This window comes from Dendropsophus ebraccatus, chromosome 15, assembly GCF_027789765.1.
Source record: "Dendropsophus ebraccatus isolate aDenEbr1 chromosome 15, aDenEbr1.pat, whole genome shotgun sequence".
NCBI classification, from domain to species: domain Eukaryota; kingdom Metazoa; phylum Chordata; class Amphibia; order Anura; family Hylidae; genus Dendropsophus; species Dendropsophus ebraccatus.
The window spans coordinates 30,313,586-30,335,995 of NC_091468.1; the positions used below are offsets into that span (position 1 = coordinate 30,313,586).

At 44.5% G+C, this 22,410-nt stretch overlaps 1 protein-coding gene across 5 annotated transcripts in view; it reads left to right on the forward strand.

Moving 5' to 3' along the window:
- Positions 1–22,410, forward strand: part of TBCE (tubulin folding cofactor E) — a 130,604-nt gene that overhangs the window by 35,549 nt on the left and 72,645 nt on the right. For all 5 annotated transcript variants that reach the window (XM_069954459.1, XM_069954458.1, XM_069954461.1 and 2 more), the window contains exons 3-4: positions 17,632–17,716; positions 18,758–18,928. In XM_069954459.1, the coding sequence (XP_069810560.1) occupies positions 17,632–17,716; positions 18,758–18,928 (256 nt within the window). The remainder of the gene's footprint in view (positions 1–17,631; positions 17,717–18,757; positions 18,929–22,410) is intronic.

Below are 22,410 nucleotides of genomic sequence, written 5' to 3' on the forward strand. Positions count from 1 at the left end.
TTATAGCTTTAGAGTACTACACTGTTAGCTGTACACTACATGGGACCTGTGGATTTTATAGTTACACTAGAAAATGTACCCGGCACTGCCCGGGTATAAAGTGTGAGTGTGTTAGTTAGATTTATTCTATGGTGCCCAGGAGGCCAGTCTATGTCCTTGTTTATTTTAAGTGGAAATCGCCAGTAGCCCTATATGTCCCTATATACCCGACAGTTCTGCACTGTTTATTTAAATTGTAGCTTATGCACATTAGAAATAAACTAAAAACGTCAAACATCCGTCCTGTCGTGTGTAGTTGAGGTGGGGGCTGTATACCAGTAGTGTATTATTGGGAGGGGCTGCATATCTGTACTGTATAGTTTGGGAAGTACTGTATACCTGCAGTGTATAGCTAGTAGAGGTCCTGTATACCTGTACTGTATAGTTGGGGCTCCTGTATACCTGTAATATATAGTTGGTGAAGGTGCTGTATACCTGTAATGTATAGTTGATGGAGGTCTTCTATACCTGTAGTTTATAGTTAAAGGGTCCTGGATACCTGTAGTGTATAGTTGGTGAAAGTTTTGTATACCTGTAGTATATAGTTCGGGTGTCCTGGATACCTGTAGTGTATAGTTTGGGGGTCCTCTGTACCTGTTGTTTATAGTTGGTAGAGGTCTTGTATACCTGTAGTGTAAAGTTTGGGGGTCCTGTATACCTGTAGTATAAAGTTGGTGGAGGTGCTGTATACCTAATAGTATATAGTTGGTGGAGGTCCTGTATACCTGTAGTGTATAGTTTTTGGGGTCCTGTATACCTGTAGTGTATAGTTGATGGAGGTTCTGTATACCTGTAGTGTATAGTTGGTGGATGTCCTGTATACTTATAGGGTATAGTTTTGGGGTCTTGTATACCTGTAGTATATAGCTAGTGGGGGTCCCGTTCACCTGTAGTGTATAGTTTTGGGGTCCTGGATACCTGTAGTGTATAGTTGGTGAAAGTTTTGTATACCTGTAGTATATAGTTCGGGTGTCCTGGATACCTGTAGTGTATAGTTTGGGGGTCCTCTGTACCTGTTGTTTATAGTTGGTAGAGGTCTTGTATACCTGTAGTGTAAAGTTTGGGGGTCCTGTATACCTGTAGTATAAAGTTGGTGGAGGTGCTGTATACCTAATAGTATATAGTTGGTGGAGGTCCTGTATACCTGTAGTGTATAGTTTTTGGGGTCCTGTATACCTGTAGTATATAGTTGATGGAGGTTCTGTATACCTGTAGTGTATAGTTTTGGGGTCCTGTATACCTGTAGTGTATAGTTGGTGGATGTCCTGTATACTTATAGTGTATAGTTTTGGGGTCTTGTATACCTGTAGTGTAGAGTTTGGGGTCCTGTATACCTGTAGTATATAGTTAGTGGATGTCCTGTATACCTGTAGTGTATAGTTTGGGGTCCTGTATACCTGTAGCATAGAGTTGGTGGAGGTGCTATATACCTGTAGTATAGAGTTGGTGGAGATCTAGTATACCTGAAGTATATAGTTCGGGGGTCCTGTATACCTGTAGGGTATAGTTTGAGGGTCCTGTATACCTGTAGTATATAGTTGGTGGAGTTCCTGTATACCTGTAGTGTAAAGTTTTGGGGTCCTGTAAACCTGTAGTGTATAGTTTGGGGTCCTGTATACCTGTAGTATAGAGTTGGTGGGGGTGCTGTATACCTGTAGTGTATAGTTTGGGGTCCTGTATACCTGTAGTATATAGTTGATGGAGGTCCTGTATACCTGTAGTGTATACTGTTGGGTTCCTGTATACCTGTACTGTATAGCTTTGGGGTCCTGTATACCTGTAGTATAGAGTTGGTGGAGGTGCTGTATACCTGTTGTATATAGTTGGTGAAGTTCCTGTATACCTGTAGTGTATAGTTTTGGGTCGTGTATACCTGTAGTATAGAGTTGGTAGGGGTTCTGTATACCTGTAGTATAGAGTTGGTGGAGGTCCTGTATACCTTTTGTGTATAGTTTGGGGTCCTGTATACCTGTAGTATATAGCTAGTGGGGGTCCCGTTCACCTGTAGTGTATAGTTTTGGGGTCCTGTATACCTGTAGTGTCCTCTATACCTGCAGGGTCGTATTTACCATTAGGCACTCGTGGTCTGCCTAGGGCAGCACCTTGCATATGGGCAGCACCAGGGAGCAGGGGGAAGGAAACAACTGTTTAATTTTTTTTATTTTTCTAGTCTTCCACCTCCTGTTCAGACTTGCCAGAAAATCTAGTGTCTTTTCGAAGGGGGGTATGGTAGTATTGGTCAGGTCTGGTGTTGCAGTGTTATCCAGTCACAGTATGGCGGTATTGGTCAGGTCTGGTATGCCGGTGTTATCCAGTCACAGTATGGCGGTATTGGTCAGGTCTGGTATGGCAGTGTTATCCAGTCAGTGTGGCGGTATTGGTCAGGTCTGGTATAGCGGTGTTATCCAATCACAGTGTGGCGGTATTGGTCAGGTCTGATATGGCAGTATTGGTCAGGTCTGGTATGGCAGTGTTATCCAGTCAGTGTGACCGTATTGGTCAGGTCTGGTATGGCAGTGTTATCCAGTCACAGTGTGGCGGTATTGGTCCGGTCTGATATGGTGGCGTTAAATGTGACCTCTGGAGCTATTATCTACCAGTCTATCATGATGCAAATTAGTGAGTGAAGATGGGGCGTCCTCAGGTTTAGTGCTTAGGGCAGCAGCTGGTAATACTGCCCTGTATACATGTACTGTATAGATGGAGTAGGGGGCCCTGTATACATGTACTGTATAGTTGGAGTAGGGGGTTCTGTATACCTGTAGTGCCCTGTATATACATGTACTGTATAGATTAAGTAGGGGGTCTACCAGTTATTTCTGTGTATGTTGTGAGGCAGCTGCCCTAGCAACCACAGCTCCCTGTGAAAATGAAAGCAGTAATCCTATTGGTTGCTAATGGTGCATTTACACAGACAGATTTATCTGACAGATCTTTGAAGCCAAAGCAAGGAATGGATTTGAGAAGATAAATCTAAGGGTCCATTTACACAGATTATCTAATAGATTATCTGCCAAAGATTTGAAGCCAAAGCCAGAAACAGATTTGAAAAGAGGAGAAATCTTAGGCTTTCCTTTATGACTTGATCTCTGTTCATAGTCCGTTTCTGGCTTTGGCTTCAAATCTTTGGCAGATAATCTGTCAGATAATCTTTCTGTGTAAATGGACCCTTAGTCTTTTCTTTATGACCTGTTCCCTGTTTATAGTCCGTTCCTGGTTTTGGCTTTAAAAATCTGTCAGATAAATCTCTCTCTGTAAACACACCCTTAGGCTATGTTCACACTATGTATATTTGAGGCTGTATGTTTGAGGCTGTATAGCAACCAAAACAAGGAGTGGTATGAAAACACAGGCTCTGTTCACATAATGTTGTAATTGAGTGGATGGACGTCATTTAATGGCAAATATGTGCTGTTATTTTAAAACAACGGCTGTTGTATTGAAATAATGGAAGTTATTTACCTTTTATATGGCGGCCATCCACTCAATTTCAACATTGTGTGGACAGAGCCTTTCTGTGTTTTCAATCCACTCCTGGTTTTGGTTGCTATGAGGACCTGACATGAGGACCAAATACAGCCTCAAATATACATAGTGTGAACCCAGCCTAATGGTGCGTTTACACGTAATGATTATCGTGCGAATTTGAGCGATAATCGTACGTGTAAACGCAGCGAAGGATCAAACGACGAACGAGAAATTGTTCATTTTGATCTTTCAACATGTTCTTAAATCGTCGTTGATCGTTCGCTAAAAATTCGCAGATCGTTCCGTGTAAACGGTCGTTGCGAAAATCCGCCCGCCCGCAGTCCGGCCCCCTGCTCATCCGCAGCATGGCCCTCCGCTCATCCGCAGCCTGGCCACGCATCCTACAGCCCCCTGAGCCGGCCCAATCGCCACCCCCGCCGGCCCGTGCAGTGTTGAGATTTTCCCATTCATCTCTATGGGGCGGTCTTCCCCTTTCCCCTCCCCTCCTGTACATCTGATGGGGACGGAACCTTCTCTTGTCCTATTTCTCTTATACAGTGTACACCCTATTGTGTCTTCTGCCTGTACATTCTACTAAAAGACTTCAACAACCTGCTGTGGAATCCATTCAGGATAAGCAATTAACCTTTGGGTTATGAATGGTCCACGATCACTCCAGTATACCCCATCATCATTCACTGATGAGTGGTAAGAAAAACATTTTTTCCTAGTTTACCAATTGTAGTATTGTCTGGTCATTTTATATGGATACTAATTTTATTTGGAGATTATTAAAAGTAAATTTTTAGGTCTCATTTTTTTATACCCTTTTTTTTTTTTCAGTATAATTGTTTGCAATATTGTGAGTATATTGTGGGATTTTTCTTTGGATTTATGAGAAAAATTTTAACCTGACGCTCTTAGCTCTACAGTGGTAAAAGGATTCTCACCCTGGTGCATAGGTAGTCCATGTGTTCAAGCTATCAGGAAGCAGGGTACAAATACTCTCCAAACTTCATGTAATTTGGTCAAACGTGAATCCTGTGTGTTTGGGGCTTCTGAGGAAACCCATCTACACATCTTTTGGACCTTTCCTCTACTGGCTTCCTTTAGGGACACAGTCAAGAAAGTGAAAATGTATCTTTTGAATTGTCTCCAGTGTTATTCCTCCTTCATCCTTGCACGGTCCCAATGTTGATCTACAACAAATCCTTATTAAGTTTGTTAGTGATGGCAGGATTTGACCTCCTCTCTTCATCACAGTAATGCCAAGTTTCAGAAGACAAGGCTTGCATGGATGGACTTTAAGTGCACCCCAGAGTTTTTCTTGTTGCTTAACGGGAATGCTCCTGGATAGGGGTTGGAGATCTCTTCCTTCTGTACGGGGTCATGGTGCCTCTGCAAGAAAGTGCGGTAGGACCCACTTGGTATTAGTGTCAATGTGCTAGCCGTCTCAACCCCTTCCTGCCTTTCCCCTCCCTACCCGGCTTTCCCTCCCCTTCTTGTCTTTCTCTTTTTCTTCTTATAATTTCTTACTTGCCTTCTTACCTAGGCATTTCTGAAGGCTGGTGGGGTTCCCCCTCTGGGAACAAATAAGCTTTAAACAGAGAGTTCTAGGGCAGGTTAAGTGGCACCCTCTGTTGATTACTATGTGTCATTAAGTACAAATTTGTACTGCTAGTCTCACTCGGCTCTTACCGGTGGCTCCATAGGAATGAATAGAGCTGGGTTTCCCATGCCATACCTGTGGCTCTTTTCTTTTCAATATGTTTTTTATTGGGTTTTTCTAAATATTACATACACGATATCAGTGTAAAACTCATAGAAGTAGCATATGTAAATGGAAACTCTGGGTAAACACCCAGGGTAATATGTATACAATCAAGTACAAACTAGTTATCTTAGGCTAATAAGAGAATGTACAGCTTGTGAGTAGATGAACAATGAAAAGTCCAATAAAGGCTTGCATATTATCATAGGTAGACAGATCATTATTTCACGTCTCAGGGTTATCTAACAGGACAAGGAATTATCAAGGGTGTTACTTATTCATAAGAACATATATTAAGTCTGGATCCGAACTCACCATCTTGGTCATGGGTTTACACAGTATTGGGAGTTACTCCAGCATCTCCAGTTATGATTACAGTTTTGTGATAAGTGTTGTTTAGTGCTTCTATCAACTCCGATTCTGATGGACGTTTGTCTGATTTCCAGTAGCACAGTAAAACTGTTTTGGCATGGATGAAAAGCATGCAAGCTAAATATCTATGCATCCGAGGAATGGTCTGTAGCTGGAGAAATAAGAGGACCGATTGGGGTGAGTTCGGTAGCACAGACGGGAGCACAAAGATGAACATCCTGAAGCAAGGGTGCCTATAGGGCTAAATGACAGGGCATTTCCACAATATATGTAGCAAATCACCTTTTTCCCCGCAGCCGTGCCAACACCTATTAGATGATGTTGTGTATATTTGGGACAGTCTTGCCGGGGTATTGTACTATCTCATTATTGTCTTAAGAGCTGATTCAATATGGGATGTACAGTGGAAGCCTTAGTATATTGTACGAAATGCACTCTGCCATTCATTTTCAGTGAAACAAGAATGGAGATCAGCTTCCCATGCTATAAAGATGTACCTTTTCTGAAATGTCATAGTATTATTTAATACTAAGTAGAGAGAAAAAATTCCAAGTGCACTCACCGGTGTAGTAGAAAATGCTTTCTTTATTCGATTCTTTCGTTCATAGTGGCATAATACGGGTGGGGGGAAGGACGCCAACACCTTCCACTGGGGATGACAGCTGTTTCACGCCTGCTAATCGACGCCTCTTCAGAAGAAGCGCAGATTAGCAGGCGTGAAACAGCTGTCATCCCCAGTGGAAGGTGTTGGCGTCCTTCCCCCCACCCGTATTATGCCACTATGAACGAAAGAATCGAATAAAGAAAGCATTTTCTACTACACCGGTGAGTGCACTTGGACTTTTTCTCTCTACTAAGTATTGTATGAACAGCCACTAAGCTCTGTCTGATCGTAGCACCACTGACAGTAATAGTTCTAATAAGAGCACAGCTATATGCATGCGGCTTGTGAGGCTACAGCAGTATAAGAAGCTTGAGAAGTGCCGACTCTCTTTATCTACACATTGACTTTGATAGTATTATTTAAACTGCCATATAGTTGCCGAAGCCCTTTTTGTCTTGAATGGAGAAATAAAAATGCAGACCGATCTGCTTTTAGGGGCTTTTTGGGGCGTAAACCCACAAGCAGATGTCTGACCTGCAAATATTTGTATAAGTCAGTCTTTTACTGTATTGGTCTTGCAAGGCACTGAAGGATTTCAGGACCCAGTCAGCATACAGATGGTTTGCCGAATGAATCCTGCAATCCTTCCAAACTCTCAGATTAATTTGGGGAATTCTAGCTTCGATGAATGAAATTGGAAGTAGAGTGGCAGTCACAGTCCCTTGGGTTAGCTGCAGTATGGTAATGTACCCATGCTTTGTAAGTTGCCCCTACCATTGGGTTGGACCATACGAGTTTAGGACCCTCCCAGAAGGGCATTAATAACACGTGATTCAGATCATAAGGGGATACGTCTATGCTCTCAATCTGTACCCATGTGGATGTTTTATCTAGTTTCCACTATTTCCATGCTGCAGACACAAGGGAAGCTATATAGTAATTTTTAATAAGAAAATAAGGCGGCACTCACCATCATACTTGTGCAGAATTTCGTGTTCATTTATTGCGATAAAAACACAATATGGTCAAGTCAGCAGGTAAGACGCCACTCGGCCATGATGTTCACAGGTGACAGCTGTTTCGCGTTATACAAGTATGATGGTGAGTGCCGCCTTATTTTCTTATTAGGAATCGTGATGGACATTGTTTATATCATGGCTGAGCACCCCATCTAGCAGATTATTTACCTCCACTCCACTCCACTGAAGCTGGTGGACACCCAGGTGGATGCACTTGTCTAGCTCCTAGGGGGGATTACCTGCTGTGCCGGTCTGTATCTTTTCCAAGTGAAAGCTATATATTAAGCCTTCAAGTCAGGTATTCCTAATCCTCCCATCAGTCTGTGTTATATAACAAGGACATGGCTATATGCGGTTTAGCTCCTGCCCAAACAAAAACAAAATTTGCTGCTTTAAAAAAAGGAGGTGGGTATCCAGATAGGAGGAGTGCGGAATAGGTAAAGAAACTTCGATAAGAGAAACATTTTAAATACCGCTACTCTCCCTATCCAGTATATCTCTGATTTAGAAAACTGTGTCATCTCCTCCTTGATGGATTTAAGTAGATGTTCATAATTCAGCCTGTATATAGTGGAGTGTGGAAAAGCGAGCTTAACCCCCAAATAATCAAGGCTGTTCAGTTTCTGATCAAAGGAATATCATGCTTTCAAAAGCTGTATTTGAGCAGCTGGAATGCAATGGGAAAGGCCTTGTCTTAGATGTATTCAAATGATAATACAATAAAAGACCAAACTGTTTTATAAGCGCCATGGTGGCAGAAAGGAATTGGATTGGATTTGATAGGGACAAGATCATATCATCGCCATATGGAGGTGGAGTGAGTTTGCCGACCTATGGTGATACCAGTTATTTCTGGATGAAGCCATATGGCTTGTGCTAGGGGTTCCAGAGAGATTATAAATATTAAGGGAGAAAGGGGACAGCCTTATCACGTGCTATAAGTAATATGCTTTGCTTTAGACAGAACCCCGTTCGTTAGAATTTTAGCCGACTGAGTGGAGTACAAGGCTCTATTGGCTGACATAATCCCTCCAGTAAAACCTATCCACCCCAACAACGAGAAGGCGTATGACCAGTGAAGCCGGCCCAATGCCTTCTTGGCATCTAATGCCAGGGCGAGCATTGGTGTTTTAACCCTCTCTACGTGGTGGAATACATTTAACAGTCTTTGGGTATTGTCTGAAGTCTGTTTCCCTGGGACAAACCTAGCTTGGTGGGGGAGGAGTGGTGCCAAATGATTAGCCAGTAACTTGGCGTATAATTTAACATCTGTGTTTAGGAGGGATATTGGGCAAAAATTTAGGAGACAGTCGGGTAGTTTGTCCGGTTTGGGTAAAGTGACTGTGGTCGCTTGTAAATTCTCTGGGGGAAAGTGACCTGTGCTGGCTGCTAGTCTACAAATGTCTCTTAAATGTGGGGTCAGATTGTCACCTAATTGTTTTTAGTAGTGATCGGCAAAGCCGTCAGGGCCAGGGGCCTTATTAGGTGGCATAGATTTAATAGCATTGCAGATCTCCAAGTCTGTGAACTCCTCATTAAGGGTATCAAGTTGCGATTGGGACAGCTGTGGGAGTTGCAAAGTCTATAAAAATGCATCGATCCGGTCCTCCAAAGAGTCTGACGCTAGGTTGTACAATTTAGAGTAAAAGGCTTGTAAACTGTCTGCTATATCTTGAGATGAAAATAGTTTGGAATCAGATTGAGGGTGTAGCAAATATGGCAGTTTGGATTTAAGCTGTCTCTCTTTCAATCTGGATGACAGCAATTTACCCGACTTATTATTTTGTGAATAGTACATTGCCCTAAGTTTGCGTAAGTTTTTCTCATAGTCAGTAAAAGATGTGTAAGTTCCTGTCTTTTCTCTTTAAGGTCTACTGTAAGGGCCAGGGATGGATGTTATCTATGTTTAGCCTCTAGGTCTCTGATTTGGAGGAGAAGTGAGGTTAGGTCTTCCTCCCTGTTTTTTTAATGAGGGCGCCATATTTAATAAATAAGCCACGCATAAAAGCCTTATGGGCGTTCCAGATCGTAAGCGTGTTGACTTCCGGCATATTATTATGGGCAAAAAATGCCTCCACTTTTTTAAAGTGACTGTACCACCAGGCCCAGGTTGAAGCACTGGAGGCGGCCGACCCACCCTAAGTGGGAAGAAATTCCAGCCCCTCCATGACGTGACTCCATTAGAATCAATGGAACCCTATCATAGAGGGGCTGGGGTTTCCTCCCACTAAGGGTGGGTCTGCCCGCCTCCAGTGCTTCAGCCTGGGCCTGGTGGTACAGTCACTTTAATGATCAGGGGTCCATAAGTGTGGTGGGAAAGCACAAAGGGATTGCTCCTCCAGGTGTAGATAGGTGCAATATTAACCGCTTCTTTAAGAGTCTTTGTGATGGCTGCATTGTCCAACCATTTTAAAGACTTTATGGTGGTTTCTAGTATACGGGGTATAGTTCCCCTTTCCACTAAAAATAGGTTAATACAAGAGTAGGAATTGTGATGTTAAGAATATTAAGAGTAGTCCTTCTCAGAACTATCGAGAAGGCGCCAGCAATCATAAAGGTCTGTTTTCCACAATGTGTCTGCTAATGAACATGGGAGTCTACGGGTTGGGTGGGAAGTGTCCATAGCAGGGTCTGGGACTAAATTAAAATCCCTGCATATAAGTAGAGTCCCCTGAACACATTTCTTGACCTTAGATAATAATCTGTGAAGAAATAATAATTGGCCTTAGGGTCATATAGCGACACTATGGTGTAATATCTAAAATTTATAGAGCATACCAATATTATATATGTACCTTTGGGATCTATTATTTGGGAATCAAGTGTGAAAGCTAAAGTGTTCTTAACTGCTATTGTGACACCCCTGGATTTTTTATTGTAATGCGAGTGCACAATTGTGGGGAAATGTTCATTAACAAGGGGGTGAACATCCGCCTCGAACAAATGGGTCTCTTGTAAGCAGAGAATATCACATCAGGACAGCTTTGCCACCTTTCAGACATACGGCAGTTTAACAGGCTTGAGAAGCTTCTTTACCTTCATTGGCATGGTGGGGGTGGGCCCGGTCACGCTCCGGTGGTGAGTGGGGTCGGGATCAGCTGATGTGTGCTGATAGTGTTGGTGGTTTAAGCGGGGCTGCAGACTTACACGTCCGCCATGTTAGGCCGCCAGGACACTACCTGCGGCTGTTTTCATAACAAGAAAGCCAGGGGCCTAATTCAGAGATCGTGGGAGGTACGGAGGTTGGACCTGGAAGTGTCAGTAATATGGAAAATGATTTAAATAAATGGTCAAAACAATAGAAACTGCATTTCAATGTTTGCAAAAGTAAAATAATGCACTTAGGGAGGGGGAATCCTCTATCCTGGTATCTAATTGGCAGTTCTGTGTAGGCAAACACTTCAGAAGAGAAAGGGATAGTGCTTTCTGACAGCTGTAAAATGAGTCACCAGTGCAACATGCCGGTGGGAAAAGCTAATTATATGCTAGCAGGGCCGGCTCCAGGTTTTTGTGGGCCCTTGGTCAAGAGAGACTCAGCGGGCCCCTTTGTATAGCACACCTCGGGGCACACCTACCAAATAAAGTAAAATACCGAAAAAAAAATGTAATTCAGTGACTCACAGGTGAGGTCTTCTTTAATCTGAGGCGATCGCTCTCCGTTTCCTCTCCATCTGGCCCAGACCACCATGATGATTTCTTCAAGCTACAATTCATCTCTTCAGAACCTGTGAGACAAACATCTTAGGCTCTGCACATTTTCAGCAACTTCCTTCTCTTTTCCCCACCCATAGGCTCCCATACAGTAGTAATTCTGCTTGATGTCATGTGCAGTAAAGTAAGGAGGTTTGTGGGTCCTGTACTGTGCCCCCCATATAGTAATAATGTCCCAATGCTGTGCCCTCCATATAGTAAAAATGCCCTCTGTCCCCATAGTAATGCCCCCATAGTAATGCCCCCTGCTCTGCCTTCCCCCATAGTAATGTCCCCTACTCTGCCCCCATAGTAATGTCCACTGCTCCCATAGTAATGCCCCTGCTCTGCCCCCTAGTAATGCCCCTGCTCTGCCCCCTAGTAATGCCCCCTGCTCTGCCCCAAAGTAATGCCCCCTGCTCTGCCCCAAAGTAATGCCCCCTGCTCTGCCTGCCCCCATAGTAATGTCCACTGCCCCATAGTAATGCCCCTGCCCTGCCCCCCTAGTAATGCCCCCTGCCCCATAGTAATGCCCCCTGCTCTGCCCCCCTAGTAATGCCCCCTGCTCTGCCTGCCCCCATAGTAATGTCCACTGCCCCCCTAGTAATGCCTCCTGCTCTGCCCCCCTAGTAATGCCTCCTGCTCTGCCCCCCTAGTAATGCCTCCTGCTCTGCCCCCCTAGTAATGCCTCCTGCTCTGCCCCCCTAGTAATGCCTCCTGCTCTGCCCCCCTGGTAATGCCTCCTGCTCTGCCCCCCTGGTAATGCCTCCTGCTCTGCCCCCCTGGTAATGCCTCCTGCTCTGTCCCCATAGTAATGCCCTGAAATACACTCACCGGCCACTTTATTAGGTACACCATGCTAGTAACGGGTTGGACACCCTTTTGCCTTCAGAACTGCCTCAATTCTTCGTGGCATAGATTCAACAAGGTGCTGGAAGCATTCCTCAGAGAGAATATGGTCCATATTGACATGATGGCATCACACAGTTGCCGCAGATTCGTCGGCTGCACATCCATGATGCGAATCTCCTGTTCCACCACATCCCAAAGATGCTCTATTGGATTGAGATCCGGTGACTGTGGAGGCCATTTGAGTACAGTGAACTCATTGTCATGTTCAAGAAACCAGTCTGAGATGATTCTAGCTTTATGACATGGCGCATTATCCTGCTGAAAGTAGCCATCAGATGTTGGGTACGTTGTGGTCATAAAGGGATGGACATGGTCAGCAACAATACTCAGGTAGGCTGTGGCGTTGCAACGATGCTCAATTGGTACCAAGGGGCCCAAAGAGTGCCAAGAAAATATTCCCCACACCATGACACCACCACCACCAGCCTGAACCGTTGATACAAGGCAGGATGGATCCATGCTTTCATGTTGTTGATGCCAAATTCTGACCCTACCATCCGAATGTCGCAGCAGAAATCGAGACTCATCAGACCAGGCAACGTTTTTCCAATCTTCTACTGTCCGATTTCGATGAGCTTGTGCAAATTGTAGCCTCAGTTTCCTGTTCTTAGCTGAAAGGAGTGGCACCCGGTGTGGTCTTCTGCTGCTGTAGGCCATCTGCCTCAAAGTTCGACGTACTGTGCGTTCAGAGATGCTCTTCTGCCTACCTTGGTTGTAACGGTTGGCTATTTGAGTCACTGTTGCCTTTCTATCAGCTCGAACCAGTCTGCCCATTCTCCTCTGACCTCTGGCATCAACAAGGCATTTCTGCCCACAGAACTGCTGCTCACTGGATGTTTTTTCTTTTTCGGACCATTCTCTGTAAACCCTAGAGATGGTTGTGCGTGAAAATCCCAGTAGATCATCAGTTTCTGAAATACTCAGACCAGCCCTTCTGGCACCAACAACCATGCCACGTTCAAAGGCACTCAAATCACCTTTCTTCCCCATACTGATGCTCGGTTTGAACTGCAGGAGATTGTCTTGACCATGTCTACATGCCTAAATGCACTGAGTTGTCGCCATGTGATTGGCTGATTAGAAATTAAGTGGTAACGTGCAGTTGGACAGGTGTACCTAATAAAGTGGCTGGTGAGTGTAGATGCCCCCTGCTCTCCCTCAACACAAGAAAATTAAAAAAATAAAATCATACTCACCTAATCTAGGAGGACTACAGCTCCCAGCATGTCCAGCCTGTTATGGGAGATCAGAGGACATTATAGGAGATATAAGAGGAGAACTCTCAGCATACAGAGAGGAGGTATAAGTGAGCCCCGCCCCTCATGTCACATGACAATGATCACAGGTCCTTCATCCACCAGCATCCTCTCCCGTTCTCAGCCCCGCCCCCTTATGATGTCACCACAGGTTCTTCCCCATGGCTCGGCAGCAGACAGGCAGGTTCTTTACCCTGTAGCGGTCATTAGCAATGTGCAGGGCCGGCGTCAACACCCGGCTCACTGCTTGGGCAAGTGTCGGGGGCCCCTTGAGCGGCTGTGGGCCCCGGCACTTGCCCGAGTGAGCCGGGTGCTGACGCCGGCCCTGTATGCTTGGCTGAAGAGGAATAACCAAAAGGAATAGGGAGATTGTGATCCCACTGTATAGAGCTCTAGTGAGACCACATCTGAAATACTGTGTTTAGTTCTTGAGACCTCACCTACAAATGACATTGATAAAAATAGAAAAGGTCCAGAGATGGGCTACAAAATTGGTGGAGGGTGCGAGACATAAAACATATCAGGAAAGACTTGCATAGTCTGAAAGACTTGCATAGTCTGAAGGAAGGAAAAGTGGGGATATGATTGAAACTTTGAAATATGTTAAAGGACTAAAAAAAACTCGAGGTAAGTGGTTTTACTAAAACTAAACACAAGAACAAGAGGACACAATCTGAGATTAGTTGGGAAAAAGATAAAAAGCAACATGAGAAAATATTACTTTACTGAAAGAGTAGTAGATGCTTGGAACAAACTTCCAGTAGATGTGGTAAGTAAGGGACCTATTTCACAGAGATAATCGTCTGAATCGTCCAGATTCGGACAATTATCACTCTGTGTAATAGAGAACGATTAGCAGATGAAACCTTCATTGGCTGATCGTTTCTTTAGGCCCTGACCTAAAATCATCGTCCAACGACTAGCATAGCTATGTGTAATAGCAATGCACAGCCAATGGCAACAAGCAGTTTACCTTACCTGTCCACGCTCCAGGTCTCCTCCTTCACCCTGCTTCCTACCTGGTCCCGCACGCTGAGACTTTAGAGCAACCTGTCTGAGCTGACAGCCCACTCAGCCAGTCATTGTCCCCTGAGGAAGTCCTCCTGTAAAACAGAACGCATGGGGAAACCCCTCCTCGGTGACCATTAGCCATGATACCTTTTTAAACTTTGTTGACCTAGTTGGCTTGCCTTGTGGATCTTTTGAAATTGCAGTTTATTTGATATTTGATGCACTTCAGGCTTGGCCATGTAGTTTGTTTTTTGTATTTTATTATGTATTTACAGATATACTTTTGTGACACACTGTGCTGTATTTGAACCAGGACTGTAGTTTTGGTATATGTTTGAAGTGTTTTTTTAACTTCTTTTTTTTTTTTTTGTCTAAGTATAATTGTTAATAAAGTATATTGATATTTTAACATTATTGTTGATGTGCAGTTCATACATAACTGCTTCCCTTTCCCTTGTTTGCTATTGTTTGAAGCAGGTGGACTAGCACCCCCTTTTGGCTACCTGTGATGCCTGCCTGTGTTTTTTGGTGTTCAGCCTGTTTTAGCTGATGGCCTGCTCAGCCAATCACTGTCTGTGGTGGTCCTGCTCAGTGATTGGCTGAGCAGCCTGTCAGTTCAGAAAGGCCGCTCTGAAGCTGCAGTGCGTGGGACCGGGGAGGAAGCAGAGCACAGGAGTAGACCGGGAACGTGGCCAGGTAATGGTAACTGGGCAAAGGCTGCACGGACATCACTGATGATGGCTGTGCAGCGCTTGGTAAACAATTATCAGCAGTAATCAAGCGCCGATCTAGTAGATTGGCGCTCATTTACAGTATTGATCGGGACGTCATCAGTCCTTGCAATAGGGCCCTAAATCTAAATTTTGTTCTGTATTTTGTGGCTGTACTTCCTGGTTGAGCAGATGTACCACCCATTCCCTGCCCTAAACTGTTGAAGAACATCTAGGCTGTTGCAGGCTATCTAGACTATTGCAGGTTCATTTTGTTACTGAATCAATTGCAGTATGTTATAATTTCATTGTGGTCCTACTCACACAGCACACTGTATTCTCTACCTGTAACACCACAAAGCACGCTGTATTCTCTACCTGTAACACCATACAGCACGCTGTATTCTCTACCTGTAACACCACATAGTGCACTGTTACTACCTGTAACGCCGTTATTGAAATAAAGTGAAGAACTTTTTGAATTTAATTTTAAACTTTTTTTCTTTTCATCTCCAATCACATATTATGATCAAGCATCTTTTGTCTACAATCTTGAGCCCCACAATAAGTACTTTATCCGATATTATCTTACATGGGAGGTTATGCCTCGTTTTCTGTCCAGGTGGGATTGACAGTGTCGGTTCTGATCCTCTGTGCCGTTTAGCATCATTTAATTGTTACTGCATCATTTTTGTGCAGATGCTGCAGTACTGCAGTGAAACTCCAACATGTGTGAACATAGTCCTAATTTCACTGGTGACTTTTGCACAATCAGTAAAGTTGCTGCAGCTGCTTCTGTCAATCCTTGCCTGCTCAGGTGTAGGCTAAAGACTAAAGAGGCTGGTTAGAGATGGGGGATCAAGCCAAGCCTCCTGTGACATCACGGCTTGCTCCCTGTCTGCATTATCAGCCTGCTCTCAGCAAACACACACAATGTGAGACAGAGGCATATAATCTCTGTCTCCTAAGGGGTGGGAGCAGGAGACAACGTGGATTGGTACAGAGGCCAGTTTTCTTCGGATCCTGGATGTTAATCAGCTACCAGTGTGGCAGAAGCGCACAGATATGGTAATTCATTATATAGACACATCTATATAACTTTTATTGTACTTTTAATAGAAAAAATGGCTTCCTAATCTGGAGTTCCCCTTGAAAGTGGTTTCAAGGAGACTTAAAGACTTAATCCTGTTAAATCCCCACCAATAATCTAAGCTTGTGTGTAATAGGCTGCTATTACATTAATTGGGCCATTTGTCTGGAGCACATTCTGACTCACACCCTGAAGCTTCTAAAAATACTCACTGCCTGGTCCACACTGTCTCCACTTCTCTGTCCTCCCCCTCTCTTCTGAGACAGAGGACATGTGATCTCCATCTCTAATGTAGGCCAAGCAAGCTGTAACGTGTGTTCTGTAACTAACTTCCACCAATAAGTGATTACCCAGCCAAAGGAGAAGCAAAAAAAAGTGGTTGGGTACTTGTTGGGAGATGTAGTTTCCCGGCCGGGTGCTGTGATTTAAAACTTGGGATCATTTGTGTGGTTCTGGGGAATACCCCTTTTAAGGATTTAAGAATATGTTAAAGGAGTGAATAAATTTCAAAAGGGTACCAAGAACCAACAGAATATACAAACATATTTCATAAAGGGAGGGAAATATATGGGTGCTGTCATTATGGCTTATGAGAACCAAATTATCAGTACGGCATAATTCTAAATTTATTTACGCCATCATGACACCACCACCGAGACATACTAGATATCAACTTTGTGGGGACAAGAGTGTGGAGGACTTTGTGTCCAAATGAAAGGTCCTGAGCTAATACAAGGCCCAGTTTGTAATTCTGTAAGAATCTATGTGGGATAGACCACGTTGCTGCCCTGCAAGTTTCAGCGAAGGAAGCTGCTGACCTTTCAGCCCAGGAAAAGGCCATTGCCCTGGTGGCGTGAGCTTTTAATGGTGCCGGGACTTCCACTTCCATAAGCTGATAAGCTTCCCTGATGTCTGATTTAAGCCACCTAGCAATAGAGCTGTCGCTGGCCTTGCAGCCTTTGTTAGGAACTTAATATTGAATGAGCAATGCAGATCTTCTTACAGCCAGCTTCTTCTTTTCATTGGAAGGGTTACTGCAAAAAGAAGATAGGTAAAAACCATGTGACCTATGGAAGTTGGATACCACCTTTTGGAAGAAATTCTATGTTTAACTTAATTCTATCATCCTCGATAGAAAAATATGGTTCTTCAATAGACAGGGCCTGAATCTCACTCACCCTGCAAGCTGTGGTAATGGTCACCAAAAGAACAGTTTTAAACATCAAAAATCTTAGAGAAACTTTATGCAAAGGTTCAAATGGCTACAGAGTAAGGGTACTGTATGTGCACACTGAGTAATTATGACGGAAACTCTGTTGCGGAATTCTAAACTTGCGCCCGCTCGCGGACTGCAGCAGGCGCGCGTCTCCGCCCGTGTCATAGACTCCATTCTATGCACGGGCGGATTCCGCCCTCTGTCCAAAGAATGAACTTGATCATTCTTTGGACGGATGAAAGAATCCGCCCGTGCATTGAATGGAGTCTATGACACGGGCGGAGATGCGCGCGCCCCCTGCAGTCCGCGAGCAGGCGCGAACTGAGAATTCCACAACAGAGTTTCCGTCATAATTACTCAGTGTGCACATACCCTCCGAGCAGACAGGACCAGATTAAGGTTCCATTAAGATATTCTGTGACAAATCTTAGGTTTTATACTAGCCACAGTCTTAACTTTTTTTTTTTTTGTAGGCATTTGGCTTGGAGTAGAATGGGACAACCCGCTGAGAGGAAAACATAATGGCTGTCATGAAGGAACCAGATATTTTACATGCAGGTAATTTCAGTATAAAAAGAGTAAAATGGAAACATTTTGAATTCTTTACTTGCGCTTCTAACCCTTTCAGGACCGGTCCAGATAGTGCCTTAAGGACAAGAGCCCATTTACTCCCATTTCTTTAGAGTCCACTACAGGCTTTACCAGCTGTTGTTTATGAAGCTTTTTTAATTTTTTTTTTTTTTTTTAAAGGGAATCTGTAGCCACCCACAACCCTCCTTTCCAAACCACAGATACTGTTGGTTAGCTGAAATTTCCTGTTGCGGGGTTCAAATCGGTCCTGGTGGTTGCTTTGGGGTAAAAAAACACATTTGTAATCTGGTGGTGCAGTGTCAGAGGCGGGGCCTGGGTCGTCCGTGGCCTAGGCCTGTGATGCCTCTTGGGTCTTCTATGTGCCCTCCTTGTCCTCAGCAACACCCCTAGGCGGGATTTATCATTGAAGCACTGATTGCTAAAGCGCATGCACACAATTTAAACCACTAAAGAGGAGAAATCCTGCCCGGGGGCCTTGCAGAGGACAAGGAAGGTAGAAAGGAAGACCCAAGGGTACAGATTTGCTTTGCCTTACTGCTTTCACCAGTTATGATGTCCTAATTGACCAAAAAATAAAACAAATCTGCCATATGTTTCTAAGCTTCTCTAAGTAGTGTTGACCAATTAAGCAACTTGTATTTTTGAGGGTTGATTGTTGGTCAGTCCAAAATGTTAAAGTGAATGTACCATTAGGCACATTTGCTTTAAGTGTAGCATATCAATAGAATGGTGCCGGGGAAACTGGTGCCGCTGTCCTTTTTTTGGATCAGGCTAGGCAAGGCCTCCTCTCCGCCTTGCCTAGCCTGCCCATTGGTCAAGCGGGGGATACGGCAGGCATACGCAAGGGAGAATTGGCGAATCTACGCCTCCTTCCTGGCGTATGCCCCAGCCGTAACGTTCATAAATGTCCCCTGTGGTGTACAAGTAGTGCATGGTGTCGGTGAGGAGGTGACTTGATCTTGTTTATTGATTATTGCATTTACTTTGTTCACATTGGCTTAATTGTAGCCATCCTACAGGAGGATCTTTTATAAGACCTAAAAAGGCAAATTTTGGTGTTGATTTCTTAACTGCTGTAAAAAAACGGTATGGAGCAAGCGATGATTGGAATGAATCTATGGTAATTGGGAAGAAGACGGTGGAACTTGTTGGATTTGAATCAGTTCAGGAGGAGCAAAGGTTAGAGGTCTCCTTTATTTATTTATTTATTTTTTTGTATACAGACTGAAAAAGCTTTACCCTGATCAACAGGGCATGTGATATAAAGGGCATGCAATTTAATTTTTTTTTTATCATGCTTTAAAACAAAGCTATACTTGTTTCCAGGTCCAGTCTCCTGAAGCCTTTTAATCTTGTCCTATTTAAAGAAAGAGATTAAACACACGAAGTCTGGCCAGTACAGAGTGTCACAGCTTATAGCGACTCCGTACCCACAATCTGACCCCCCCAAACCACTTGTACCTTCAGATAGCTGCTTTTAATCCAAGATCTGTCCTGGGGTCTGTTCGGCAGGTGATGCAGTTATTGTCATAAAAACAACTTTTAATCCTACAGCGCTGTGTCTAACGGCCGGGGCTTACATTTGTATATGCATCAGGCTTGCAAACCCTCTCCGTCCTTCCTCCTTCCTCCTTGAGCTTTGCACAGGTGTATTAATGATCCAGCCCATGTGCTGGGCTGCCACAGGTGGGGAATAGGAAGCAATCTGCCTGGAGTATTCCTAATGATGATGAGGGTGGGGAGGAAGGAAGGAGAGGTTGTGCCAGCCTAATGCATATACAAATGTAAGCCCCGGCCGTTAGACACAGCGCTGCCGGATTAAAAGTTGTTTTTATGACAATAACTGCATCCCCTGCCGAACGGACCCCCGGACAGATCTTTGATTAAAAGCAGCTATTTGAAGGTACAAGTGGTTTTGGGGGGGGTCAGATTGTGGGTCAGCCAAACCGAAAAAACTCCACAGCTCAAACAGCACAGGTATAAAACCAGAGAAAAATGTATAGAAACTGCAAGTGTCACATTCATGTGTCTCAGCAAACTTCCAATGTGCAAAATAGCAATAAAAATAATTTATTCTCTCAATGTGTTTCACTCAACACATAAGAGAGAGCCTTTCTGAAGCTTACAAGTCATAGTAAAAAGGAGTCCTTAAATAACATGTTAATGATCCAAGATAACACCCCATTTCCCAAACAGTGAGTTCACAGTCCTGTATATAAACCAACATTTGATAAAGCATGATTCAAAGCTTACATAATTAATACATCCCAGGGAAACCATAAAGAAAAAACATAAACATACATAGAGACATCACCAGTACGTGTGTCAAATCCCTCTTGGCTATAACAGCCATGCTGCCACACTCCTGGTTAGACTGCACATCTCGCAAGTGCCAGAAACAGGAAGTGATGTGTGCTGGGGCCCAAGCTGGTACGTAAAGTGCTTAGGGTATGCAGTTGGCGTAGCTTACCTGGCCATTTGTCTTACACCATGCAAGCCCTTTTACATCATTTTCCACTGGGGAGAAGTTTTATATTAAACATCACCTAGACGCCTAGATTGAACAGGTATCAGATTCAGTGGGGGATAGCACTTTAAACAGATGGAAATCTTACTGGATCCATAGGTTGCACTCCTTAGCACCTAATGGGCTAAATGAAAATATTGAACGTATGTACAGTGTCTTTAATTTGCTTATATACTGTTTTTGTATTTTTTTTTACGATAGTGTTTATGTATGAGTTTAAATTGAAATAATCTGCACTGATACCTATTTGTTGATTTTAAATATGTTTGTTTATATTGGGATTGCTACAAAAGGTAATCCTGTTTTTCTCTGGCTTTATACAAAGACATACTACATCTAATGTAAATGAATTGATGCTATGTTTAGCGCAGCTTGGTGAAACTACGCTGATTGCGCATTCTGTGACTCAGAAGAGCTCTGCCAGCTGGGTACCCTAAGCACTTTACGTACCAGCTTGGGCTCGGCCACACGTCACTTCCTGTCTCTGGCACTTGCGAGATGTACATCTGGAGCAGGTGTGTGGCGACGTGGCCGTTATAGCCCAGCAGGATTTGACACGTACTAGTAATGTCTATGTATTTTTAATTGTTTCCTTGGGATGTATTGATTATGTAAGCTCATGCTTTATCACGTGTTCATTTACATACGGGACTGTGAACTCACTGTTCCACCGTTTAACATGTTATTTAACCCCTTCTAGACCAAGCCCACTGATGGACGGATGTCCGGGTCATATTGATGCAATGTTACTCCCTGTCTTCTAAGAGCCATAGCACTTTTATTTTTCCACCTACAGGGGCTGGTTGGCTTGTCCTTTTTAGTGCCATGATCTCTATTTTTTATTGATATAATAATGGTGTAAAAGAAAAATTTTGATCGCTTTTTATGAATTTTTTCTGACATATAATTTAAAAGTCAGCAATCCTGTTTTTTTTTTTTTTATTTATGCCGTTCACCATGCGGAAACAATAATGTTATATTTTAATAGATCGGGGAATTCCGCACGCTACGATATATAATATTTTTTTATTTATTTTTTATTATTATAATGGGCAAGGAGTTATATTAAACTTTTTTAGGTTTTTTCAAACTTTTAAAAACTTATTACACTTGTTTTTAAACATGTTAACTTTAAGGTTACAAACCCACTTGCCGGATCTGCAGCGAGTCTCCTTGCTGCGTTTTTGCAGCGAGACTCGCTGCAGATCCGGCCCTATACTTTCAATAGCAGAGAAACTCGCAGCAGGGATGTACATCCCTGCTGCGATTTTGTCTGCAGCCCGCCCATTAACCCCCCGGCCGCCGGACATTATACATTACCGGGTCCCCGTTCCTGCTTGCTTCGGGGCTCCCGGTGTCTTCATGGCCCGCCCGGCCAATCAGTGCGCTGCGGCGGGGCAGCGCACTGATTGGTCGGGCGGAACGTGTCGGGAGCCGCCGAAGCAAGCAGGAGCGGGGACCTGGTAATGTATATCCTGCCCGCCCCCCTGCAGCCCCGATCGCCCCGCAGCCCCGGGCCACACGATCGCCCCCAGCCCCGCAGCCCCCAGCCGCACGATCGCCTGCAGCCCCCCAGCCCCCGGCCGCACTATCGCCCGCAGCTCCGCAGCCCCCGGCCGCATGATCGCCCGCAGCCCCCAGCCCCGCAGCCCCCGGCTGCACGATCGCCCGATGAGGGGGCTGCAGGGCTGCGGGCGATGGTGCGGTCAGGGGCTGCGGGGCTGGGGGCGATCGTGCGGCCGGGGGCGATATACATTACCTGATCCCGGCTCCTGCTTGCTTCAGCGGCTCCCGGCACGTTACGCCCGGCCAGTCAGTGCGCTGCCCCGCCGCAGCGCACTGATTGGCCGGGCGGGCCGTGAAGACACCGGGAGCCCCGAAGCAAGCAGGAACGGGGACCCGGTAATGTGTAATGTCCGGCGGCCGGGGGGTTAATGGGGCGGGCTGCAGACAAAATCGCAGCAGGGATGTACATCCCTGCTGCGAGTTTCTCTGCTATTGAAAGTATAGGGCCAGGATCTGCAGCGAGTCTGGCTGCAAAAACGCAGCAAGGAGACTCGCTGCAGATCCGGCAAGTGGGTTTGTAACCTAAAACATGCAAGCAATAGATTGCATATACTGATCTATGCTATGC